The following is a 27,984-nucleotide window of genomic DNA, read 5'->3' as shown; positions in this document are numbered from 1 at the left end:
TTTATGTTTAAGTTGAGGGACTGCAGAGAAGAATGGGAAACTCCCCAAATACAGGTGTGCCAAGCTTGTAGCGTCAAACCCAAGAACTCAAGGCTGCAATTGCTGCCAAAGGTGCTTCAACAATCTAACAAAAGATTGTCACTTGCTTTTCTATAATCTGTGGATAAAAATATAAGAATAAACGTAACTGCAAATCTCATGTGTCCTTCTCAATTGCACATAATGTATCTAACAGCAAATTCACATAGGCTGTATTAATAATAATCTATCAAATTCTATTTAAATGAAAATCTCATGAAGTGCTTAAAATCAAACCAGGAGCACTGGGTATCAGCGCTTCTCTTGAATCGATTCTCTGGATATGAATAGTTATGCTATTCTCAGAAATGTGTGAGAAACAGAAATGATAAAGGTTGAGGGGATTTTGGTTGTAAAGAAAACTTTGAGCTCTGTGGTTTGCCATAGTTTTGACGAGTGTTCATAGTTATAGTAGTTTTTATTTTAAAATAAGGCCAGTTAGAAAAGCTTTACATTCATTTTGAATAAGGCAAACAGTTTTTAAAGGAATTATCTTCCTAACATTACAATCCCTTTTCCAATATGCTATAGATTCCTTATGGAGAGAGCATTTTGTATACAGTAAGGCACAATGTTATTACAAGCATGACAACATTTTTCACTGTGGACAAACAAAGGACAGGAAGAGATCCACTTCATTTTGGATCACCACAGAGGACGGGTGAATGTTGTCCGGAGAATAGTGGCAGGAGGTCATCTGCCAAACGTCGATGAGGACCACGGGCAAGTCCCTGAATATTTCCCTGAGTGCCATGTCGAGCTGCCAGGAGAGCCAGTCGCTGCCATACACATCCTTGTAGCCCGTGTTGGCTGACTTGATTACTACCAGGGTAGTGGGAGATCGTCTTAGGAGCGACACCACAGCCCTACGGATGACGACCAGACGGTGTGCGTACATAGCCAGTGGGTACGTGGTGAAATGAGCCCAGATGGTGAAGACGACTACAGAGTGTGCACCCCCTGCCATACCCTCCACCTCGCTGGCGATGTAGTGAAGGTCAGCCCAGGGGGTCTTGCTTGTCCGTATAGGTATCCCATGGGCCCGCCAGATAATACGGGTGTTGGACTGGGTGTCGACTGCCTCAAAGGGGCCCGATTTGCTTGATGTGTGAAGGTTCAGGCGTTTCAATGCTGCAGAAGGATCATAAGTTTAATGCAAATATATTAATTCAGACAAACAATGTGCTGGGATATGCATTAAAGAAAGAAGTTATAAAAGTTTACACTTTTGCCGTACACCATGACTTACATGGGTGTCTTTGCATTCAACAATACCAGTTGCAGAATTGCCTGGCCAAAGCTTGTAAACCCATTTGAACTCATGGCCTTGAATACAAACATATTAACATAATAAACTGATTACAAACTATATCATACTTGGCACAGTTTCCTCCAGGTAGTCGAACCACTGACGGAGAGTGGAGTCACCCATCATAAGGATCTGTTTGTCCTTCAGGCATCCAGATATCAGTTTAGCTGAGGGAAAGGATTTTGAGTCACACACCAGGGATGTCCAGTGATCCTGGAGGTAGAATCCAGCTGGTACTGAGGTGTGCAAACCAGGACGACATTTTGTTTGTGATCCTAGAGAGAAAAAAAAAGAAAAAAACTCAGGCCTATGTTAGAACAATAGATAACAGTGGGTTAATAATTAATCATATGTGTTAGGCTAAAGCATGTGATTAATTTGAAATGTTTTTATATATTCTCATTTTGACATTCATTGTGATAATCCCACAACTAATCATGTGATTAATTGAAATGTTTAGTATTATCTATAAACATAAATAATTCAAATGATTGTGGAACAAGCTTTCACTTTGGCGTAATGTCGTCAAAACAAATTGTACTGGCAAAGGACTTGCATCACCTTGAAGCAGCCATTGTGGTTATGTCTTCATAATTTTTTTTCTGAAAGTCAAAGCTGTGAGAAACACACGGATGTCTCTGCAAAAGTCTTGTGAGTTGCAGTCAATTAGCTAGGCCTATGTCAGACTTGGCTGTTGGTTCATAAGTTTAGCAAAGGAGAAGTAGTTTGGAACAACTTACGGATTTCAGTGTCCTGTTGCTGGACATCGATAGCTGAATCGTCACCTGGTACAATAATGTTCGTGGAACTGCAGAGAAGAAGGAACTGTTAGTTTACAATCATTTCAAACATTTTAACCAAAAGTGTTTTGAGATTTTGTTCTTAGCACTGTTTACTACTTGGCTACTGTGCCATGTGTTTCATCTTTGCTGCAAGAAACTTTAATGTTTCACACCAGAAATATATATATTATAATGGTTTCAATCACTAACGATTGAATGTGGGCTGGTCTGACCTAATTCCAATAAGGGAAATTTCCCCCAAAATTAAAATATTGTTGTATTTAGGTATTTCCTACACATTCCCATTTTATGTCATGGTTATCTGACTGTATAGTGCTGAGCAAAATGGGGACGTACAATTTAATGACATCATAACATTGTATTCTTGAGATGACTAAAAGAGAATTCTACATAGTCATTTTCAGCATCAAATGGGAAACCTTCCAAGCAAATCAAACTGTAATACATTACACATTACAAATTATCATTAACCTCTACAGGATTGATTGGTCCCACTCGAAACGTTTGAGCTAACATAGGCTAATGCACTTAGTCATTATGGGGTATTGTGTGTAGATGGGTCAGAAAACAAATCCATTTAATCCATTTTCAATTCAAGATGTAACAAAACAATGTGGAATATGTCAAGGGGTATAAATACTTTCTGAAGGCACTGTATCTACCTCTTTAGAAGGGTCATCTCCACCTTGGAGAGGACTGCCTGGTAACCGCCCATGCTGTGGTAGGTCAAAGCATGGCAATGCAGGGAAGACGGCCGACGACAGAACCAGGTCTCCCCAGTGACTGGCTCTCTGTACTCACAGCAACACTGTGACTCGTTCCCCACCAGCCCAGGACTTCTCTGGGCATTGCACATCACCGTTTCCTGCTTGCCACCCTCCTCAAAGTAGCCATGGAAGAAGACCTTATCTGGGTCCTGTTCCCTCTGCCTACACAGTACCTGCACGGCCTCGCTAGAGTGCACTAGGCGGATGGACACCTTGGCAGGTCCGGGCCAAAGCAGGGCCAGACGGGCAGTGTAGGTGCCATTAAAGTGGTCTGTTACAGCTCCATAAGTACTGGCCTTAAGTTCTGAGTTAAACAACTTGGCCTGAAAAAAGTCCCCTCCATAGGTTTTGATCCTGTTTTTAGTATCTCTAGCTATCAAACTCACATCTATAAACCCTCCAACTGTGTGGATTGAATTGGGGTTGACAACAGAGAATGAGCACTTAGTGGGGTTTGTGGCCTCATCTGTGGATAAGGGGACAACAGGAGGTAATGACCATTGTAGCTCTGTGAGCAGAGATTCCCATTGCTCTTTACTTATTAAGGAGTCATTGGTTGGTGTAAATGTCCTGTTGGTGATTCCACTACAACTTGTGAAGCTAGTGTGGTTGTATTTGAAATGATTGGATGGTGACACATTCAGCAGGCACTGGTTGAATTGACATACCTAAAGTGACAATGAAAGAATCTGTTTATTATCACCAAACAAACTATTGGCCTAATCATTATATTGACTAAAGCCGAGAGGCACATAGTGTACCTTAATACCTCGAGCTAGGTATAGCTGTCTTACCCCATCAAAACCACTAACAGTGCATTCGGAAAGTATTCAGACGTCTGGACCTTTTCCACATTGACAAGTTACAGCCTTATTCTAAAATTGATTAAATTGTTTTTTCCCCCCTCAATCTACACAGACAATACCTCAGTGACAAAGCAAAAACAGGTTTAGAAATTTTAGCAAATGTACAGTGCCTTGCGAAAGTATTCGGCCCCCTTGAACTTTGCGACCTTTTGCCACATTTCAGGTTTCAAACATAAAGATATAAAAATGTATTTTTTTGTGAAGATTCAACAACAAGTGGGACACAATCATGAAGCGGAACGACATTTATTGGATATTTCAAACTTTTTTAACAAATCAAAAACGGAAAAATTGGGCGTGCAAAATTATTCAGCCCCCTTAAGTTAATACTTTGTAGCGCCACCTTTTGCTGCGATTACAGCTGTAAGTCGCTTGGGGTATGTCTCTATCAGTTTTGCACATCGAGAGACTGACATTTTTTCCCATTCCTCCTTGCAAAACAGCTCGAGCTCAGTGAGGTTGGATGGAGAGCATTTGTGAACAGCAGTTTTCAGTTCTTTCCACAGATTCTCGATTGGATTCAGGTCTGGACTTTGACTTGGCCATTCTAACACATGGATATGTTTATTTTTGAACCATTCCATTGTAGATTTTGCTTTATGTTTTGGATCATTGTCTTGTTGGAAGACAAATCTCCGTCCCAGTCTCAGGTCTTTTGCAGACTCCATCAGGTTTTCTTCCAGAATGGTCCTGTATTTGGCTCCATCCATCTTTCCATCAATTTTAACCATCTTCCCTGTCCCTGCTGAAGAAAAGCAGGCCCAAACCATGATGCTGCCACCACCATGTTTGACAGTGGGGATGGTGTGTTCAGGGTGATGAGCTGTGTTGCTTTTACACCAAACATAACGTTTTGCAAAAAGTTCAATTTTGGATTTATCTGACCAGATCACCTTCTTCCACATGTTTGGTGTGTCTCCCAGGTGGCTTGTGGCAAACTTTAAACACTTTTTATGGATATCTTTAAGAAATGGCTTTCTTCTTGCCACTCTTCCATAAAGGCCAGATTTGTGCAACATACGACTGATTGTTGTCCTATGGACAGAGTCTCCCACCTCAGCTGTAGATCTCTGCAGTTCATCCAGAGTGATCATGGGCCTCTTGGCTGCATCTCTGATCAGTCTTCTCCTTGTATGAGCTGAAAGTTTAGAGGGACGGCCAGGTCTTGGTAGATTTGCAGTGGTCTGATACTCCTTCCATTTCAATATTATCGCTTGCACAGTGCTCCTTGGGATGTTTAAAGCTTGGGAAATCTTTTTGTATCCAAATCCAGCTTTAAACTTCTTCACAACAGTATCTCGGACCTGCCTGGTGTGTTCCTTGTTCTTCATGATGCTCTCTGCGCTTTTAACGGACCTCTGAGACTATCACAGTGCAGGTGCATTTATACGGAGACTTGATTACACACAGGTGGATTGTATTTATCATCTATAGGCATTTAGGTCAACATTGGATCATTCAGAGATCCTCACTGAACTTCTGGAGAGAGTTTGCTGCACTGAAAGTAAAGGGGCTGAATAATTTTGCACGCCCAATTTTTCAGTTTTTGATTTGTTAAAAAAGTTTGAAATATCCAATAAATGTCGTTCCACTTCATGATTGTGTCCCACTTGTTGTTGATTCTTCACAAAAAAATACATTTTTATATCTTTATGTTTGAAACCTGAAATGTGGCAAAAGGTCGCAAAGTTCAAGGGGGCCGAATACTTTCGCAAGGCACTATATTAAAACTAAAAACTAATATCACATTTACTTAAGTATTCAGACACTTTACTCAGTACTTTTGTTGAAGCACCTTTGGCAGGGATTACAGCCTTGAGTCTTCTTGGGTATGATGCTAGAAGCTTGGCACCTGTATTTGAGGAGATTCTCCCATTCTTCTCTGCAGATCCTCTCAAGCTCTGTCAGGTTGTATGGGGAGCATTGCTGCACAGCTATTTTCAGGTCTCTCCAGAGATGTTCGATCGGGTTCAAGTCCAGGCTCTGGCTGGGCTACTCAGGGACATTCAGACTTGTCCCGAAGCCACTCCTGCGTTGTCTTGGCTGTGTGCTTAGGGTCATTGTCCTGTTGTAAGGTGAACCTTCACCCCAGTCTGAGGTCCTGAGCGCTCTAGAGCAGGTTTTCATCAAGGATCTTTACTTTCCTCCGTTCATCTTTCCCTTGATCCTGACTAGTCTCCCAGTCCCTGCTGCTGAAAAACATCTCCACACCATGATGCTGCCACCACCATGCCTTAAGGTAACCTTTATTTAACAATGCAAGTCAGTTAAGAACAATTTCTTATTTGCAATGACGGCCTACCGGGGAACAGTGGGTTAACTGCCTTTTTCAAGGGCAGAACAGATTTTTACCTTGTCAGCTCGGGGATTCAATCCAGAAACCTTTCGGTTACTGGCCCAACACTCTAACCACTAGGCTACCTGCCACCTTGGGATGGTGCCAAGTTTCCTCCAGACGTGATGCTTGGCATTTAGGCCAAAGAGTTCAATCTTGGTTTCATCAGACCAGAGAAACTCTTCTCCTGGTCTGAGAGTCTTTAGGTGCCTTTTAGTCAACTCCAAACGGGCTGTCATGCCTTTTATTGAGGAGTGGCTTCCATCTGGCCAATTTATCATAAGGGCCCGAATGGTGGTGTGCTGCAAAACTGGAGCAGAACTGGAGCTCTGTCAGAGTGACCATCGGGTTCTTGGTCATCTCCCTGACCAAGGCTCTTCTCCCCCGATTGCTCAGTTTGGCCGGGCTGACAGCTCTAGGAAGAGTGTTGATGGTTCCAAACTTCTTCCATTTAAGAATGAAGGCCACTGTGTTCTTGGGGACCTTCAATGCTGCAGATATTTTTGTAGGCTTCCCCAGATCTTTGCCTCAATACAATCCTGTCTCGGAGCTCTACGGACAATTCCTTCGACAACATGGCTTGGTTTTTGCTCTGACAGACTGTCAACTGTGGGACCTTATATAGACAGGTGTGTGCCTTTCGAAATCATGTCCAATCAATAGATTTTACCACAGGTGGACTCCAATCAAGTTGAAGAAACATCAAGGGTGATCGACGGAAACAGGATACACCTGCTGAGGACTGACGTCGTTTTGACGTCATTTCCGGTCACAACATGCAGGCTTGTTTTCGAGTTGCTGTGCGTTTTGTTGCCAACCTGTTTTGCTACCTGACAACTTTACGGTTTTCACTTTTTAATTACCGTTCATATATTTATTTATTTTTTCCTCAACTTTCACTCCGGACGCTTTATCTGGACACGATTCGTCAGGACCTCCAACAGCCGAAGCTAAGTAGTAACATTAACATGATGCCTTCTAATTGCAGCCGCTGTACTCGCCTTACGGCGAGGATAGCTGTGCTGCAAGCCCAGCTTCAGACGCAATCGTTAGGCAAGGGTAATTTCAGTGTAGGAAAGGATGAAACAGCGTCTGTGCCACCAGTAAGTACAGATAGTAGTGTAAATCCCCTGGCACAGTCCCCGCAGCCGGACAACTTTCTCACGGGTTCTGGAAGGAAATGCTGTAGGAACGCTCAACCGGTGTCGCTCATTCAGCCGACAGAAACTTTCAACCGGTTTTCCCCATTAAGCAGCGGGTCGGAGTCAGAGGCCGATTCTTCTCTGGTCTCTACTCTTCCCGTTACGGGGTCTGAGACGCCGAAGCTTCCCACCATTAGCTCTGACAAATTGAAAACTCTAGTCATTGGCGACTCCATTACCCGTAGTATTAGACTTAAAGCGAATCATCCAGCGATCACACACTGTTTACCCGGGTGCAGGGCTACCGACGTTAAGGCTAATCTGAAGATGGTGCTGGCTAAAGCTAAAACTGGCGAGTGTAGAGAGTATAAAGATAGTTATCCACGTCGGCACCAACGATGTTAGGATGAAACAGTCAGAGATCACCAAGCGCAACATAGCTTCTGCGTGCATATCAGCTAGAAAGATGTGTCGGCATCGAGTAATTGTCTCTGGCCCCCTCCCAGTTAGGGGGAGTGATGAGCTCTACAGCAGAGTCTCACAACTCAATCGCTGGTTGAAAACTGTTTTCTGCCCCTCCCAAAAGTTAGAATTTGTAGATAATTGGCCCTCTTTCTGGGACTCACCCACAAACAGGACCAAGCCTGACCTGCTGAGGAGTGACGGACTCCATCCTAGCTGGAGGGGTGCTCTCATCTTATCTACCAACATAGACAGGGCTCTAACTCCTCTAGCTCCACAATGAAATAGGGTGCAGGCCAGGCAGCAGGCTGTTAGCCAGCCTGCCAGCATAGTGGAGTCTGCCACTAGCACAGTCAGTGTAGTTAGCTCAGCTATCACCATTGAGACCGTGTCTGTGCCTCGACCTAGGTTGGGCAAAACTAAACATGGCGGTGTTCGCCTTAGCAATCTCACTAGGATAAAGACCTCCTCCATTCCTGTCATTATTGAAAGAGATCATGATACCTCACATCTCAAAATAGGGCTACTTAATGTTAGATCCCTTACTTCAAAGGCAATTATAGTCAATGAACTAATCACTGATCATAATCTTGATGTGATTGGCCTGACTGAAACATGGCTTAAGCCTGATGAATTTACTGTTTTAAATGAGGCCTCACCTCCTGGCTACACTAGTGACCATATCCCCCGTGCATCCCGCAAAGGCGGAGGTGTTGCTAACATTTACGATAGCAAATTTCAATTTACAAAAAAAAAGACAAAAATATGTTTTCGTCTTTTGAGCTTCTAGTCATGAAATCTATGCAGCCTACTCAATCACTTTTTATAGCTACTGTTTACAGGCCTCCTGGGCCATATACAGCGTTTCTCACCGAGTTCCCTGAATTCCTATCGGACCTTGTAGTCATAGCAGATAATATTCTAATCTTTGGTGACTTTAATATTCACATGGAAAAGTCCACAGACCCAGTCCAAAAGGCTTTCGGAGCCATCATCGACTCAGTGGGTTTTGTCCAACATGTCTCTGGACCCACTCACTGTCACAGTCATACGCTGGACCTAGTTTTGTCCCATGGAATAAATCTCTTAATGTTTTTCCTCAAAATCCTGGACTATCGGACCACCATTTTTATTTATTATTTATTTTATTTTATTACGTTTGCAACAAATAATCTGCTCAGACCCCAACCAAGGAACATCAAAAGTCGTGCTATAAATTCACAGACAACACAAAGATTCCTTGATGCCCTTCCAGACTCCCTCTGCCTACCCAAGGACGCCAGAGGACAAAAATCAGTTAACCACCTAACTGAGGATCTCAATTTAACCTTGCGCAATACCCTAGATGCAGTTGCACCCCTAAAAACTAAGAACAAATTCTCATAAGAAACTAGCTCCCTGATACACAGAAAATACCCGAGCTCTGAAGCAAGCTTCCAGAAAATTGGAACGGAAATGGCGCCACACCAAACTGGAAGTCTTCCGACTAGCTTGGAAGGACGGTACCGTGCAGTACCGTAGAGCCCTTACTGCTGCTCGATCATCCTATTTTTCTAACTTAATTGAGGAAAATAAGAACAATCCGAAATTCCTTTTTGATACTGTCGCAAAGCTAACTAAAAAGCAGCATTCCCCAAGAGAGGATGACTTTCACTTTAGCAGTGATAAATTCATGAACTTCTTTGAGGAAAAGATTATGATTATTAGAAAGGAAATTACGGACTCCTCTTTAAACCTGCGTATTCCTCCAAACCTCAGTTGTCCTGAGTCTGCACAACTCTGCCAGGACCTAGGATCAAGAGAGACGCTCAAGTGTTTTAGTACTATATCTCTTGACACAATGATGAAAATAATCATGGCCTCTAAACCTTCAAGCTGCATACTGGACCCTATTCCAACTAAACTACTGAAAGAGCTGCTTCCTGTGCTTGGCCCTCCTATGTTGAACATAATAAACGTCTCTCTATCCCCTGGATGTGTACCAAACTCACTAAAAGTGGCAGTAATAAAGCCTCTCTTGAAAAAGCCAAACCTTGACCCAGAAAATATAAAAAACTATCGGCCTATATCGAATCTTCCATTCCTCTCAAAAAGTTTAGAGAAGGCTGTTGCGCAGCAACTCACTGCCTTCCTGAAGACAAACAATGTATACGAAATGCTTCAGTCTGGTTTTAGACCCCATCATAGCACTGAGACGGCACTTGTGAAGGTGGTAAATGACATTTTAATGGCATCGGACCGAGGCTCTGCATCTGTCCTCGTGCTCCTAGACCTTAGTGCTGCTTTTGATACCATCGATCACCACATTCTTTTGGAGAGATTGGAAACCCAAATTGGTCTACACGGACATGTTCTGGCCTGGTTTAGATCTTATCTGTCGGAAAGATATCAGTTTGTCTCTGAATGGTTTGTCCTCTGACAAATCAACTGTAAATTTCGGTGTTCCTCAAGGTTCCGTTTTAGGACCACTATTGTTTTCACTATATATTTTACCTCTTGGGGATGTTATTCGAAAACATAATGTAAACTTTCACTGCTATGCGGATGACACCGCTGTACATTTCAATGAAACATGGTGAAGCCCCAAAATTGCCCTCGCTAGAAGCATGTGTTTCAGACATAAGGAAGTGGATGGCTGCAAACTTTCTACTATTAAACTCGGACAAAACAGCGATGCTTGTTCTAGGTCCCAAGAAACAAAGAGATCTTCTGTTGAATCTGACAATTAATCTTAATGGTTGTACAGTCGTCTCAAATAAAACTGTGAAGGAACTCGGCGTTACTCTGGACCCTGATCTCTCTTTTGAAGAACATATCAAGACCATTTCGAGGACAGCATTTTCCATCTACGTAACATTGCAAAAATCAGAAACTTTCTGTCCAAAAATGATGCAGAAAAATTAGTCCATGCTTTTGTCACTTCTAGGTTAGACTACTGCAATGCTCTATTTTCCGGCTACCCGGATAAAGCACTAAATAAACTTCAGTTAGTGCTAAACACGGCTGCTAGAATCTTGACTAGAACCAAAAAATTTGATCATATTACTCCAGTGCTAGCCTCTCTACACTGGCTTCCTGTCAAAGCAAGGGCTGATTTCAAGGTTTTACTGCTAACCTACAAAGCATTACATGGGCTTGCTCCTACCTATCTCTCTGATTTGGTCCTGCCGTACATACCTACACGTACGCTACGGTCACAAGACGCAGGCCTCCTAATTGTCCCTAGAATTTCTAAGCAAACAGCTGGAGGCAGGGCTTTCTCCTATAGAGCTCCATTTTTATGGAACGGTCTGCCTACCCATGTCAGAGACGCAAACTCAGTCTCAACCTTTAAGTCTTTACTGAAGACTCATCTCTTCAGTGGGTCATATGATTGAGTGTAGTCTGGCCCAGGAGTGGGAAGGTGAACGGAAAGGCTCTGGAGCAACGAACCGCCCTTGCTGTCTCTGCCTGGCCGGTTCCCCTCTTTCCACTGGGATTCTCTGCCTCTAACCCTATTATAGGGGCTGAGTCACTGGCTTGCTGGGGCTCTCTCATGCCGTCCCTGGAGGGGGTGCGTCACCTGAGTGGGTTGATTCACTGTTGTGTTCATCCTGTCTGGGTTGGCGCCCCCCCTTGGGTTGTGCCGTGGCGGAGATCTTTGTGGGCAATACTCAGCCTTGTCTCAGATGGTAAGTTGGTGGTTGAAGATATCCCTCTAGTGGTGTGGGGGCTGTGCTTTGGCAAAGTGGGTGGGGTTATATCCTTCCTGTTTGGCCCTGTCCGGGGGTGTCCTCGGATGGGGCCACAGTGTCTCCTGACCCCTCCTGTCTCAGCCTCCAGTATTTATGCTGCAGTAGTTTATGTGTCGGGGGGCTGGGGTCAGTTTGTTATATCTGGAGTACTTCTCCTGTCCTATTCGGTGTCCTGTGTGAATCTAAGTGTGCGTTCTCTAATTCTCTCCTTTCTTTCTCTCTCTGAGGACCTGAGCCCTAGGACCATGCCCCAGGACTACCTGACATGATGACTCCTTGCTGTCCCCAGTCCACCTGGCCATGCTGCTGCTCCAGTTTCAACTTCCACCTGACTGTGCTGCTGCTCCAGTTTCAACTGTTCTGCATTATTATTATTATTATTATTATTATTATTATACCATGCTGGTAATTTATGAACATTTGAACATCTTGGCCATGTTCTGTTATAATCTCCACCCGGCACAGCCAGAAGAGGACTGGTCACCCCACATAGCCTGGTTCCTCTCTAGGTTTCTTCCTAGGTTTTGGCCTTTCTAGGGAGTTTTTCCTAGCCACCGTGCTTCTACACCTGCATTGCTTGCTGTTTGGGGTTTTAGGCTGGGTTTCTGTACAGCACTTTGAGATATCAGCTGATGTACGAAGGGCTATATAAATAAATTTGATTTGATTTGTCCTGAGTTCAATTTCGAGTCTCATAGCAAAGGGTCTGAATACGTATATAAATAAGGTATTTATGTGTTTTATTTTATTAATTTTCTAAAATATTATGAGGAATTGTGTGTAGATTCATGAGGATTTTTATTTAATCAATTTTAGAATAAGGCTGTAACGTTACAAAATGTGGAAAAGGATCTGAATATTTTCCGAATGCACTGTATATTCTTGTATCAATAATGCTGTCGTAAACAATGTATAGCTTCAAAATGGTTAAAACAAAATAAATGTTTAAAATGATCCTGTGGATGGCATGCCAGTCTTAACATCTGAAGCTCTGTCTATACATTTGGCATGGGTTCCATTTCAGAACTTACAAATAAAACATAAATGCAGATCAATAGAATCAATGCCAATATCAGTAGCTGAAGCAGTCTTCCCATCCTCCATATATCTGTTGGTAAATTAAAGAGATCAAAGTGAACTTGAGCACAGTAATAAGTCACAATTATACCAATCTGAATGAAAATGTGTAAATTAATAGAATGGATGTATAATGTAGGTCTGGTTTATTCTCAGAGGGGAAGCTGAATTTATCAAGTTCTCAGCAGGATTGATGGGGCAAATCAACAATATGCTTTGCTTTCTACTCGGACTCTGGAGAGAAGTTCACTGCTAGAGAGAAACACATGAGGATGGTGGACGCTAAAGTTAGCCATCTAGCTGACTGCATGCATTGTTTTGTCAACTTGCTGCTTGTCTGGTCACACTTTCATTTCTGTTTGGTAAAGCCTACCACTCTTGTTCATGATGAAAATAGAGAGCTGCTAATTCAACGGTTGTTGCTAGCCTGCATGAAGCTATATACACTGCAGCTCGTGCTCGCACTGGAGGAGACGCAGATGGGCACAATGGAGGCTCAATGGTAATTGTAGGCCCTAACTCCACCATGGCTCATTAGCCAAAGCCTATAGGGAAATTGTTTAGATAAATGCCACAAATAAGGTCTGAGGTAAACACAGGCTTTGGAGATCATCAGCTAACGTAAGTTTTTGTAAATCTTGATGCATTTATGTAATCCAAAAATCACTTAAAGCAGAAAGGTTTCAAACTTCATAAAGGTCATGGTAACTGAATGATGTTATTGTTGTTCATTTTCTCGATATCTAACGGCAAAACCTAGATTTGAGCTAATGTTATAATAACTGAAACTGTAATTACTACAGTGAAAGTGTCAAAGTGGGCCTCCCGAGTGGTGCAGCGGTACTAAGTCACTGCATCACAATGCTTGAGGTGTCACTACTGACCCGGGTTCGATCCTAGGCTGTGTCACAGCCTGCCGTGACCGGGAGACACATGAGGTGGTGTACAATATGCCCAGTTTCGTCCAGGTTAGGGGAAGGTTTGTCTGGCCGGATTTCCTTATCCTAGCGACTCCTTGTGGCGGGCCGGGCACCTGCAAGAAAAATTCAGTCGCCAGGTGTACGGTGTTTCCTTCGACACATTGGTGTCCTGGCTTCCGGGTTAAGCGAGCAGTTTGTCAAGAAGCAGTGCGGCTTGGCAGGGTCGTGTTTCGGAGAACGCATGGCTCTCCACCTTTGCCTCTCCCGAGACTGTATGGGGAGTTGCAACGATGGGACAAGACTGAAACTACCAATTGGATATCACGAAAAACAGGTAAAAGTACACAAAAAGTGACAAATTTTTATTTGATCAAAAACAACTATATTGAAGGCTACTATTTTTTTGTAACAGAGGGGGTTAATATAAGCCTTGCTGTCTGGCTGTCAGACCTCATCAACATCATTACGGACATATCCAAGTAAATACCAATAGAACAAAGCTCAAATAAACAAAAATGCAGCTCATGTGTCATTCCAGGTGCAATGTTTGACATGACTGTGGAAGCTGAAATTTGCTAGCTAGCAAGTGACACGAACGTTAGCAAAGATACTGGTAAGATATCTCAATATATCTCATCAGCGTTGTTTCCAATGGGAGAAAAATAAGCGTAGTGTGCAGAACAAGCAAGGGTGTGGACAGAGCCAAGCAAGAGTTAGCGAGATCCTATTGGCATGTTTCAGCATGTACTTGCATATTTCCGTCAGGGAACGCCTTCTCTCTGAAGTGCACATGTGCAATAACTCAATTTGCCCTTGTACTCCTGTCATGTTGGCCTGTTTGTGAAGTTCATGACCCTCCATAAATACCTTTCCCCCTTTCCTCTCTCTCTACTCTACAGAGTGACTCTTGGAAACTCTCTTTGTTAACATAGAGAGAGTCGGGTAACATCAAAAGGGTTGTGAACAGAACCATATTTTGGTAATCCAACCAGTTTAAAATATGCGTTGGTATTAAACAATATGATATCAGATCAGTTGTCATCTGAGACATTTTTACTGATAATAGGACGACAAACTTTTGGAAAGTCTACACATTAGTTACCAGATTAACATGGAATTGTGCAATTTAAATGTTTAAATATGAAACTATGTGAACAGATTAAATGTAATTTTAGCTTCTAAATGAGAGAATTGGTTTTCATAAGTGAACTAGCCTCAACTCAGTGGCCCCGCCCATGTGATCAGACAGTTGTGAGCTATGAAACACGCCCTTCTCTCCCTACTACATAAGCCCTTTACGAAAATGTAACATTTGTGTTCGATGACGTGAAGACAGCTGTCCAGATTTTAAAAGGGCTGATATCAACTACAGAACTGAGACAACAACCTAACGAAATTAGCATCATGTTCCAGACGACGTGAAGGCTGCTGTCCAGAAGTTAAAAGGGGCGAATTTCAACGTGGAGGTGACGATTGACACGTTGAAGAGATGATTTTTAACTATACTAGCCAGAATATAGCATGAGCATATAATATGGCAACTTGGTATGAATTTTTAACTCTTATTCACTAAAGAAGTGATACTTCCTAGCCGTTGAGTTAGCAGCAGCAGCTGTAAACATGGGCTTAGAAAGGACGGACAAAGTTTCTGTTCTACCACACGGCGACGGTACTACAATGTATCCACTCTACCACCAGACATTCAGAGGACAAGAGATCCCTGCTGGGCAACCCGGCCTTCCATCTACGACCAACCTACTGAAGTGCAGCTCACAGTAAACATTTCTTGCATTATCCTTTTCCAAATGGACGGTTATTTACGATAGCATGGCTTCCCACGGTCTGATAGAGCCCCAAACCCTTTGTTCCTCAGCCTTCCCGCGCTTTCATTTCACCCAACCCTATTTCTTGTGTAACCAGCCGTCATATCTGTTCCGTCCGCTAGAGACGTTGTTTTGCATGACCTAATTAGTAATCAATGTATGACCCATCCTGTGTATATGTAATTCTGTGTGATTGTTTAGGTATTTAATAAATAATGTGGTGGACCGGACAGACAAGCATACTTTGGTCTCTTGATTTTGGCTGGTGGGATGGGATGCAAAGTCTGGTCAGGCAATTATTCGTGCCACTATGTCACTCCAGACATTTCACGTGTTGTCACAGGTGATTCTCTTCGACAATCGTGATACAAGACGAGGCCGCCGTCAACAAGACAAGCTGGCAGTGATCAAAGAGGTTTGGCACAAGTGGGTGGAGAGCCTGCTACTCATCTATAACCCAAGTCCAGACATCAGTGGAAAAGCATCTGGTCACTTTTAGGGGACGCTGCCCATTCAAACAGGACATGAGTAAACCGTCTAAATATGGAATAAAGATATGGGCAGCATGTGATGCCAGGACAAGTTATGTCTGGAGCATGCAGGTTTACACTGGGAAATCTGCTGACGATATTCCTGAAAGGAACCAGGGGAAGCGGGTGGTCCTGGAAATGACTGCACGTCTCCAGGGGAACAACATCACGTGACACTTTCTTCACCTCATATGCTCTTGGTCAGGAGCTGCTCCGAAAATAAATTACCAAGTTCGGGACGGTCAGAAGGAACAAGCCTGCGTTGCTTCCTGCCTTACTCACTGCCAATGACAGGGATCGTTTTTCCTGTACATTTGCCTTCACAGATACACTCGTGTCCTACTGGCCAAAGAAAATAAGAATGTGCTCCTGATTACAACTATGCACAGGGATGCCGCTGTGAGTACCAGAGAGGACAAGTCCAACGCCGTCCTGGATTAACCTTGATAAGGTCTGTAACTTTTTTTTCTCTCATGTACTTTCTTTCTACTACCAGATAGCTTTTTCTGCACCATAAAAACAAGACATGTTTGGTGAAATGCTCATTGAAGTTGTGAACAACATGTCAATTCTATTCATTTGAATATGTAAATATGTTTTAGATGTGATAAATTAAAACGCTTTGATGCAATTTCACATTATTATGCAAGACATGAAGTATCACTTGTACATACTCATTTTTTATTTACTGATTGTTGCACTTTTGCAGGTTACTGGCACATACTCTTGTAAGAGGATGCCGGTACGTTGGACAATGGAGGTGTTCTTCAATATCCTAGATGTATCAGTCTACAACGTGTTTGTGGTGTGGATTGAGGTGAATCCAGGCTTGAAGCAGGGGAAATTCTTCAAGGGGAGACTATTCCTAGAAGAGTTGGGGAAAACCATGGTGGCAGCCCTCATTCAAAGGTGCCAACACCTTCCTCGAACACCATCCTCTGCTGGATTGGTGAGAGATATACAAGGGCCAGAAGCAAGATCTATGGCCGCAAGAGACAGAAGAAGCAAAAGGAAGAGGTGCAATCTGTGTGCACCAAGAGATGCCATAAATGCAGTGCATATATTTGCAAGGCACATGCAACCACCACGTATTGTTCAACATGTGCATGAGAATACTTCAAATGTAACCACCATTGATTTACAGATTGTTAGTTGTTATTGTTAGTAATACTGTTATTGTTACTGTTGTTCTTTAATGTGTTCAGACATTCATTTTGTAAAATGGTAAAGTTCTCGTGTAGTTTTGGGCCCATGTCCTTTCTTTACTAATAAAATCATACCTGTCAGTTTTGACCGGGAAAACATGTTATTTTGTGCCACTATTTAAACATGTGAAATGGATTCAAAACAAATGTCCTTGTTAAACTTTGACAGAAAGTAGTCTGTGATAAATACCACAATATGTTTCATCTGAGTATTTGTTAGTCAAAATAATCCTTACAACTCGTTTGAGTTTTAAAAAAAAGATAATGTATGGGCTCAGGTCAATGAGGCCTGCAGGCCATAAATAGCAAATAGAAGTTCAAAATGTGCAATGTTCACAAAAATATTAACACAATATTAGGTAATATAATATGTATTATGGTTTTATAATCTGCTGTAATGGGGGCGGTCATTTTGGACCGGGAACACAGAATTAAAACTTCTTAAGGATAGGCGTCCCGCTAGCGGACAACAAAGTCAAGGTATTGGAGTGGCCATCACAAAGCCCTGACCTCAATTCTATAGAAAATGTGTGGGCAGAACTGAAAAAGCGTGTGCGAGCAAGGAGGCTTACAAATCTGACTCAGTTACACCAGCTCTGTCAGGAGGAATGGGCCAAAATTCACCCAACTTATTGTGGGAAGCTTGTGGAAGGGTACCCGAAACGTTTGACCCAAGTTAACTTTTTATGGCTGCAGGGGCAGTATTGAGTAGCTTGGATTAAAAGGTACCCATTGTAAACGGCCAGCTCCTCAGTCTCAGTTGCTAATATATGCATATTATTATTGGTATTGGATAGAAAACATTCTAAAAGTTTCCAAAACTGTCCAAATATTGTCTGAGTAGAACAGAGCGGATATAACAGGCGAAACCGAGGAAAATCAAAACAGGAAATGGCTTCTATTTTGAAAACTCCATGTTCCAACGCCTCCCTTTGCTGGATTTAAAGGGATAAAAGGAACATAAAAGGAACATTTGTTGTGTTACTGGAAGTCTCGTGAGTGAAAACATCCGAAGATCAAAGGTAAACGATTCATTTGATTGCTTTTCTGATTTTCGTGACCAAGCTTCCTGATGTCGTGCGATCGATAAACTTAAACGCTTGGATTGCTTTCTCTGTAAAGCTAAATCTGACATGACAGGTGGATTAACAAAAGGCTAAGCTGTGTTTTCCTATATTGCACATGTGATTTCATGAATATAAATATTAGTAATATTTATTGAACGTAGCGCTACGCTATTTAGCGGTTGTTGATGACACTTATCCCGATAGGGGGATTGCAGCCATAACAAGTTAAACAATTGAAAGGCATTGCTACACAATTAGTATGTGGTATGTAAACTTCTGACCCACTGGGAATGTGATGAAATAAATAAGTTGAAATAAATCACTACAATTATTCTGACATTTCATATTCTTAATGATCATTAACTGACCTATGACAGGGAATCTTTACTAGGGTTAAATGTCAGGAATTGTGGAAAAACTGATTTTAAATGTATTTGGCCAAGATGTATATAAACGTCTGACTTCAAATGTCTTTTAACCAAACCCATTCAACATTCTGGCAACAACATCGACATCCTCTGGGAGAAAACAGTTGATGATGAGATGGCGGCCCAGAAAATAATGGGTACACTGAACCGGTAAGAATTATAAACATACTGTACACTAAGTGTACAAACCATTAGGAACACCTTCCTAATATGGAGTTGCATTCCCTTTTGCCTTCAGAACCGCTTCGATTTGTTGGGGCAATAACTCTACAAGGTGTCGAAAGCGTTCCACATGGATGCTAGTCCATGTTGACTCCAATGCTTCCCACAGTATTCTGGATATCCTTTGGGTGGTGGTGGACCATTCTTGATACACACAATAAACTGTTGTCATGACGGTCTTGATCAGGTCAGGTTACAGGAGACCACAACCCTACAGATTATCTCTCAACCCCAACAGAGGAGAGATCTAGGGGTCTGAAGACGTGGGGGGGGGGGTTTATGGCCCCTGGTAAATCTCAGGCCACAGACAAATTCCTTTGTCCTGTCACTATGAAGAAGCAGCCTCAGAACATTAAACATGAAATAAAGGGACTTTGGAACAATGGTTTCCGTCAGCCACAACGGAGATCACCACTTAATTACATTGTATTCTGACCCATAAGAGTGGCAGTTTGAGGCAAGGCTAGGGTTAGAATAGCATAGCTATAAATATTCAGTTAAGATTGGTGTGGTACGAATTCATTAGTGGGACCCGGGTCCATGCAGATTCACGGGCTATACGACGTTCAGAACGAGACTGTCAGAGGCAACTGGTTAATTAGCGGCTGTTGTAAAATCGATATTCTGATATTCTTTAGTTAATTTGGGAAATAGAAACTCAATAAAAACTAGTTTTCCCATGGTGCCCCAGGTTAATGAGTAAATAATTGCTTGATTCAGTTAATCACGTAATTAGAAATTTGTAATCATTCGATGAGCATTAACTAATACAACGTCACGACATATTGGTGCCCCCATGGTGAGGAATCTAATATAGGAATAGGACGCACTGTTGGGTTAAATCCATACCAATTGTGCAACAAGATACATATACCATTAATAGCTATAGGCAGGACTGGTGCGGGAGAGAAGCGTGTGTGTGTGACGTTCAATGGCACCCAGGAACCCAGCACCCAGAAATTTCTGAGGAAAGCCAGTGGGTAGGGGGGGGGGGGGGGGGGGGGGGTCTACTGAATGCTATGAGCTAGGGCATAAGTACCCGTATTGAGTAGCTTGGATGAAAGGTGCCCAGAGTAAAACAGGCCTGCTCCTCAGTCCCAGTTGCTAATATATGCATATTATTAGTATGGATTAGAAACCACTCTGAAGTTTCTAAAACTGTTTGAACGATGTCTGTGAGTATAAAAAAAAACTCATATGGCAGGCAAAAACCTGAGAAGAAATCCAAACAGGAAGTGGGAAATATGAAGTTGGTCGATTTTCAACCCAGCCCATATTGAATACACAATGGGATATTGATTATGTTGCACTTCCTAAGTCTTCCACTAGATGTCAACCGTATTTAGAAACTTGAATGAGGCTTCTACTGTAATGTGGAGCCGGATGGGAGCTGTTTGAGTCACTCGTCTGGCAGAGAGCCAGGTCCTGGTCATGCGCATTTCACATGATAGTGACCTGTGTTCCATTGCTTCTCTACAGACAATGGAATTCTCCGGTTAGAACATTATTGAAGATTTATGATATCAACATCCTAAAGATTGATTCTATACTTAGTTTGACAAGTTTCTTCGACCTGTAATAACACTTGATGTTTTCGTCCGACTTTCGGCTGGACCTGCACGAGCATTTGGATTTGTGTACTAAACGAGCTAACAAAAGTAGCAACTTGGACATAAATAATGGACGTTATCAAACATTTGTGGAATTAGGATTCCTGGAAGTGCATTCTGATGAAGATCAAAAGGTAAGGGAATATTTATAATGTTATTTCTGATTTCTGTTGACTCCAACATGGCGGATCATTTAATTTTTTTCTGAGCGCCGTCTCAGATTATTGCATGGTTTGCTTTTTCCGTAAAGTTTTTTTGAAATCTGACCCAGCGGTTGCATTAAGGAGAGGTATATCTATATTTCCATGTCCAACAATTGTATTTATCGACATTTATGAGTATTTCTGTAAAATGATGTGGCTCTCTGCAATATCACCAGATATTTTTTGAACTAGTGAACTTAACGCGCCAATGTATACCAATGAGATTTTTTTATATAAATATGAACTTTAACAAAACATACATGTATTGTGTAACATTAAGTCCTATGAGTGTCATCTGATGAAGATCAAAGGTTAATGATTCATTTTCTCTCTATTTGTGCTTTTTGTGACTCTGGCTGTAAAAATGGCTGAATTTTTCTGTGAGTTGGTGGTGACGTAACAATCGTTTGTGGTGCTTTCGCTGTAAAGCATATTTGAAATCTGACACTGGTGGGATTAACAACAAGATTACCTTTAAAACGGTATAAGATCCATGTATGTTTGAGGAATTTTAATTATGAGATTTGTTATTTTGAATTTGGCGCCCTGCACTTTCACTGGCTGTTGTCATATTGATCCCGTTGACGGGATTGCAGCCCTAAGTATTTTAAATAATTCTTACACTATGATTTTGAACATTCAAAGCAACTGAGAAACGTCCATGGCCGGCATTGTCGTCACCTTAGCTTGCTATATAACTTCTGAGTGATAGGAAGTACAAGCACCACCAATCATCCTACACTACCGAGCACACACCAGTCGTTACTATGACAAATAGCGTAGCCATGTTAGCAAATGACTATCTGAACACACACAAGTCTGACTTGGTCACGTAACTTGCTGTTTAGACAGTCAGTATTCCAAAACGGATTTGAAAAACCAAACTGATTTGAGCATTAAGGCCCGCAGTGTGAACAAGGCTTAAGTGTAGAACATGGGGATGTGTGAAACTTGCTCCTCAGCCTGAAATGAGCCTCGGTGTGAGCCACATAAGGAGGAAGCGATACTCGCTAAGCAAGCAGGGTGACATCCTATACATAAGCAGTAAAATCTAAACAGATCATCAAAATGCCTCTTCCTTAACTCTAAGCACGTTTTCAATTCACTGACAACAAATGAACAAAGTACTTGTTCACTGAACCAAATCACTCTTTCAATTTGGATACATATTCAATATAAGTATCTGCCTTTCATGATGCAATATTCAGTTTACTTTTGAAATTATTTTCTTGTCATTTGTCACTACAATCAACTATCACTTAAACAAACTGCTCAGAACAGGTAACTAGTGAAGCAAAATGATGTCGTACATAGTCAAAGGTGCACTATGCAAAATCACTCTGCCATTTCCTAGTTGCTAAAATTGTAATAGTTTGCCTAATTTCAGTTAGTGATAAAACAAGCAATTATAGTCTAGAGAATCATCTAAACCGCTGTGAAATATATATTTTCCATAACCAAATAGATTGTATTTTCAGCTGGTGTAGAAAACTGAAAATAAAGGATGCAAAAACAAAACTAGCGTACGTAGAGCAGATCTACCGCTTCTTAGACTTGCATTCATTGAGAAAGAAATGTGAGTTATAGATCTGTCAATGTGAATTTTGTCAGGTCACCCAAAAAGTTACATATTGCAGCTTTAACATATAGTTTGATAACTGCTAAACACTGTTCATTTCTAGATGTTTTTTTCTCCATCATAAATGTAGCAATTTGACATCAATATATGTTGGAAGGTAAAACCAAATCCTATATGGATGTGGCTGTAAATACTACATCATTATTTTCCATCAGCCAGTGTGCTTCAATAGGACAAAGTTGAAATAATCACTCTATAGGGCTCCTGAGTTGTCACTACACACCCTGGTTTGATTCTAGACTGTGTGCACAATTGACATTTGTATCTTGTTTTTTTGTACTATAACTTTCTTTTTTTTTATTACCAAATAACGAACCTATAATTATCCTATGTATTGGTGACTAAATGTTGACATGGTACTTCACAAAAACAATACAAAAATAAAACTGTAGCTGGCTCGACACAATTGTTTGCAGTGTTCATTATGTATGTATATTGGCACTATTCCATTTTGGTTCAATATTTATCAGTTTTATTATGTGAAATATACTGTTAACAAATAACAAGAAAACCGTATCAAATGTAATGTGAATATTGCATTGTAAAAAGCAGATGTATGCAAATTGAAAGAGTGATTTGGTGCAGTGAACAAGTGAATTTGTTTGTTGTACTCAGTCAATTGAAAATGTGCTTAAGAGTTTTGAAACGTGCCATTTTGATGATCTGTTTAGACTTTTGTGCTTAGAGTTGTGAAAATGTACCACACTCGTGAAAATTGCACTAAAGTGAGTGGGGGGGGGGGGAAACGGTCAAACTGAAATGACCAAGAAAGAGAATCTTATCAATGTACTGTGAAAATGATGACACCCTGGAGCTGTTTTCTGTTAAGCCTACTCATCAAAAGGTTCCTCCTTGCCACTCCTATTGCTATAACCAAAGCTAGTTTACAGGTACGGTTTGCACCAAACCTTTGTTCATGGGAACATGGATGTCTAATCTATGGAAGCCTGTTCCTGTTGTCCACCGGGGCATTCCAATCTTCTTTCTAAACTGGCTCTAACCAGAATAGAAAGATGTGGGAAGCCCCGGTGCACAACTGAGCAAGAGGACAAGTACATTAGTGTGTCAAGTTTGAGAAACAAATGCTTCACAAGTCCTCAACTGGCAGCATCATTAAATAGTACCCACAAAACACCAATCTCAACGTCAACAGTGAAGAGGCGACTCCGGGATGCTGGCCTTCTAGGCAGAGTTCCTCTGTCCAGTGTCTGTATTCTTTTGCCCATCTTAATATTTTATTTTTATTGGCCAGTCTGAGATATGGCTTTTTCTTTGCAACTCTGCCTAGAAGGCCAGCATCCCGGAGTCGCCTCTTCACTGTTGATGTTGAGACTGGTGTTTTGTGGGTACTACTTAATGAAGCTGCCAGTTGAGGACTTGTGAGGCATCTGGTTCTCAAACTAGACACTAATGTCCTTGTCCTCTTGATCAATTGTGCAACGGGGCCTCCCACTCTTCTTTCTATTGCAATGAAATGTGTAGTTTGTTTTTGTGTGATGTAATATATATATATATATATATATATATATATATATATATATATATATATATATATTACACACACACACACACACACACACACACCAATGGCCAGAGTTGAATGGAACACCTTAGTGACTGTTCCCTCTGCTCTATACATATCTGTTTATTTTATGTGATGCTAAAAGGCTCATACAATACAAATATTTTTTAAATGTTTTTTCACAGTGATAGCGACTCCGACTGGGAGGCCCCGGTGCCAAGCTGCCCGCTCTACCTGTGCCCCCAGTGGTGTTCATATGCCACAGTTCATTACTGCAGGCATGACTGTGCCTCAGAGCCAAAAGGGCACAGCATGGAGGCGTCATTGTGTTCTGTGTCGCATGAAATGCACCACTTGTTCAGTTTACCTCTGCTTTACATCAGAAAGAGACTGCTATGGGACATGGCACAGGCAGCAAAATATTATGACGAGGACTTCCAAGGGGTGTGTGTGTGTGTGAGAATTGCTTTTGCTTTTGCTTTTGATATGTTGTATGTAGTTATTTGCACTGCTGTATATAGTTATAGGTCATTTCACCAATTCGGCCACTTGGGTACATTTGGGCAACTTGGGTGACTTCATGCTAAATGTCATGTAGCTTACTGTCACGCCTTGGTCTTAGTATTTTGTGTTTTCTTTAATTATTTGTTCAGGCCAGGGTGTGGCATGGGTTATTGTGTTGTCGTATAGTTTTTTTTTTGGTAGGCATTGGGATTGTGGTTGATTAGGGGTGTGTCGAGTGTAGGCTTGGCTGCCTGAGGCGGTTCTCGATCAGAGTCAGGTGATTCTTGTTGTCTCTGATGGGGAACCGTATTTAGGTAGCCTGAGTTTCACTTTGTATTTCGTGGGTGATTGTTCCTGTCTCTGTGTAGTTTCACCAGATAGGCTGTAATTAAGTTTCACGTTCCGTTTGTTGTTTTGTATTTATCAGTTATTTCATGTATCGTTGTTTTCTTCATTAAAATCATGAGTAACCACTACGCTGCATTTCGGTCCGACTCTTTCAACAAACGAAGAACGCCGTTACACTTACCCATTCCTGAAGTTATCAGTCTCAAACTTTGCACACCTACAGTTGCCCTCTTGTGTCATCCATCAAAATGATCTCCAGCATCCTATTCTAGTACATGTGAAAGATGATACTACAACAATAAAAAACAGAAAACATATGCTCTCTTTCTCTTTTCTTCCACCAGATCTGTGTTATATTCTCCTACATTCAATTAACATTTCCACAAACTTCAGAATGTTTCCATTCAAATGATACAAAGAATATGCATATCCTTGCCTCTGGGACTGAGCTACAGTCAGTTAGATTTGGGTATGTCTTCAGGAGGAAATTGAGAACAAAGGGTTGCAGCCATAACAGGTTAAACCAGTTACTCCAAACCTGTTGACAGGAATAAATACTCAGACACTTCTACCTGAAGCAAGTAATGAAGTCTCTGTAAATGTAGCCTATTGGGCAGGCTGTGCTGCAGCTGGTGCATGTTTGGATATGTCCTTGCCACTCCAGCATAACTGTAACGCATTTGCACTTCAAAAAGACTCATTCAAACTTGCTTTCTAGTCGGCAACGACCATGTCATAATGAAAGATGATGTTCAAGCACTTTATGCTGGGTTTGTTTGAATACATGACGCTTTGACATGTGTTACAGCCAAAGCTTCCTACTTCTGACAGTCAAACGCTGTCGTTAAATCAAACTAGAGCATCATAAATAGTCAGCAAATAATCAAAAGGTGTTAATAAGCCATCTGCGAGTTTGTTCTTATTTAAAGGATTTTTAAAGTGATATTTTGCCTTATTGATCACCAAAATACAAAATGTACGAAATAGCTTCAAAATTGTCATTATAGGCTCTTATGCTCTTTTGTATATGGGCTGAACAACCATGATTGACAATCCATATAGGCCTACTGAAGTAAATAATAATAACAAATTAATGAAAACAATGATGCATTACATACATTAACCTAATATTCATATAGGTCTGATAATGGCACTGCTTTAGCGAAGACTAAGCCACCATAATTGTTATTTTGCAATTATGTAATAAATTACTTAACACATGATATTTCCTGTATGGGGAAACAAGATGAGGGGAACACATCTTGACAATCTGGTAAAAAAAATAAAGTAAAGGACTGAGTAGTCTATACTCGGAAAAGGAAAGTCGTTTGCTAAGTTTCAATGAACTTGTCCAGTGATTTTGTTTTGACGACATTTAGAAAAGTCGCATATAGAAAAATATTCGACAATTGCCAGCCAGCTACGGTGCATTTCCATTTAAACATCTTGTGTCGCAGTAGCTGTCTTTTATCGGTGCAATAAAAAGACAGACAATTCATTCATCAATTAAATTGCAGGTGAACATACAGGCCTATTTAGGACGAAAGTGACAAATATGGTGATTGAAAATAATTGAAATGTTAGCTAGGCGGCTATTTCAGTGGCTGATTGACTGATGTGCTATATACAGCTCTGATATCATTACAGATGAGACATTAAGGTATGATTTCAACGCTCTTGATTGATTACAATTGTAACACTTCCAGAGCCCTTATATTTGCAAAAAAATAGTGTAATGTTTTAATAATAATGAGGCAATTGAAGTGTTTCCATTACCCATTTAGGCCAATTGCGCAGTTTCATGTCTACGGTAGCCCGTAAAAGCCCGAACAGATATAATGCAAGATTTCAGTAATGTTTGCCATATTCTCATAATTATAATGTGCCAACGTATCGCCACGGCCCGTGCCATGGTGAAACGTGCACTCCTGTAGATCGGAAACAATTGGATGGTTAAACTTGCCAGACAACCACAAAAGTAAGGCGAAGCAATTCAGGCATTCTTGACAGTCTGAACAATCCTTGTCCTGCAAATACACATTATTTGTATAGTTGAATGTTTATTTTGCAAGCAGTAGGCATTTAAAAATAAATGTGAAGTGAAACGTTAGTTACACCGTGGCATAAAGTGCCCAACGTAGCTACCTTCAAAATGATTCGGCAATGACCATTCTTTTCGAAAAACACCGTTTCCGTTTTAATTTGTCGCAATAAAGAAAGTTCTACAAAACAGAAAGTCACCCTGTGGAACGAATAAAAATCTTTCCGATCTTTAGGTTTCTCCTGTATCTGCCGCTTCTATTAGACCTTGTAATGATTTTTGTGACATTGCTTTTGTCGAATAAACTCGTGTCAATGGAAATATGTCTAATGTAGGCTACATTCACTTTAGGTTAACAAGACCAACAAATAATGAAAATTGTAGGTATCAAAAATATAAACTGATTTCTATTATACCATGTAAAATTAGGCTAATGCTTATTTTGATACTTGATTAATAAGCCGAAACCGTTACAATACCTTCTTCAATGGATAAGCAGAGTGTAAATAATCAAACTAATCTTAGGAAAACGCTCCAGATCATACGTTAAATGTTACCATTTTTCATGAAGTCTCGTAGCCTAACCTACAAAACGGATATGAAATAATATTCTCCACTCTCTAAAGTCTCATTTATTCACCAGGTATTATTTTGAAAATATAGTGTACTTACAAGCGCTACTCCACAAAAATACTCTCTTGACGCACTCGTAGACGGTGCTGAATGGTCAGTCATTTATGATTATCTCCTATAATAGCTTTCGACCATCTCTCCCCACCCAAAAGAGTGTACCAACCTACAGCTATCCACCCTATGACTGTAGCTGAATTTTTAAAAAAAGGTCCAATGAGCTGTTTTAATCTCATGATCTAATAATTTATTGGAAAAATGTAATTGTTAAGTACCTTACTGTGATTCTTTTCAATTAAAATCGTCGATTAAAAAATATAAAATAGCTTCTTAGCAAAGAGCAATTTCTCAAGATAAAAGTTTGCTAGGACTGTCTGGGAGTGGTCTGAGTGGGGAAAACTAGCTGTTATTGGCAGAGAGGTTTGGAGCTCTCTTTCTAATTGCCTGGTGATGTCACCAGGCAGGCCAACACTCCATTCCACAACAACAGGCTGACATTGCAGGTGGTCCTTTCAAACAGCTCTTACACCAAATGGGTATCATCATCATTTTCACAATTTCACAGTATTATTCCAACCTCATAGTGTGGAAATAAATATAGCACACATGAAATCAAGTTTGACTGCACTGGGCCTTTAAAATAATCCAAAAAGTAATCTATTTTTCTAAAGTATCAGTCACCTGATTACAATATTTGTGCAGGTATAGTAAGTGATTAC

The 27,984-nt window shown here is 41.1% G+C and overlaps 1 protein-coding gene across 3 annotated transcripts; it reads right to left on the bottom strand.

Annotated features, from left to right (window-relative positions):
• Positions 1-477: 477 nt before the first annotated feature.
• On the bottom strand, positions 478-27,671 carry LOC109910181 (NXPE family member 3-like). 3 transcript variants are annotated; one of them, XM_031798632.1, is made up of 7 exons: positions 27,308-27,355; positions 13,458-13,606; positions 12,528-12,604; positions 2,853-3,625; positions 2,128-2,195; positions 1,456-1,662; positions 478-1,209 (listed from the first exon to the last, which is right to left on the bottom strand). In XM_031798632.1, exons 3-7 carry the CDS (start codon positions 12,591-12,593, stop codon positions 677-679), a joined length of 1,647 nt encoding a protein of 548 aa, XP_031654492.1. In that variant the 5' UTR covers positions 12,594-12,604; positions 13,458-13,606; positions 27,308-27,355; the 3' UTR covers positions 478-676. The 3 variants fall into 3 exon arrangements, with proteins under 3 accessions (XP_031654492.1, XP_031654491.1, XP_031654493.1); XM_031798631.1 differs by lacking the exon at positions 13,458-13,606 and having other exon boundaries at positions 27,308-27,671; XM_031798633.1 differs by lacking the exons at positions 12,528-12,604; positions 13,458-13,606 and having other exon boundaries at positions 27,308-27,647.
• Between the last annotated feature and the right edge of the window lie 313 nt (positions 27,672-27,984).

This window comes from Oncorhynchus kisutch, linkage group LG19, assembly GCF_002021735.2.
Source record: "Oncorhynchus kisutch isolate 150728-3 linkage group LG19, Okis_V2, whole genome shotgun sequence".
NCBI classification, from domain to species: domain Eukaryota; kingdom Metazoa; phylum Chordata; class Actinopteri; order Salmoniformes; family Salmonidae; genus Oncorhynchus; species Oncorhynchus kisutch.
The sequence above is the reverse complement of the archived record's forward strand: the minus strand, read 5'-3'. Positions and strand labels throughout refer to the sequence as shown.

What these genes read in the sequence shown, in the direction of transcription:
- LOC109910181 (XM_031798631.1), bottom strand. Translation starts at nt 12,593, where the DNA reads ATGGGAAGACTGCTTCAGCTACTGATATTGGCATTGATTCTATTGATC. An exon ending in TCTGCATTTATGTTTTATTT is followed by an intron (nt 3,626 to 12,527) that starts GTAAGTTCTGAA and finishes TTGTCACTTTAG; the next exon opens with GTATGTCAATTCAACCAGTG. An exon ending in GAGATGACCCTTCTAAAGAG is followed by an intron (nt 2,196 to 2,852) that starts GTAGATACAGTG and finishes TCTTCTCTGCAG; the next exon opens with TTCCACGAACATTATTGTAC.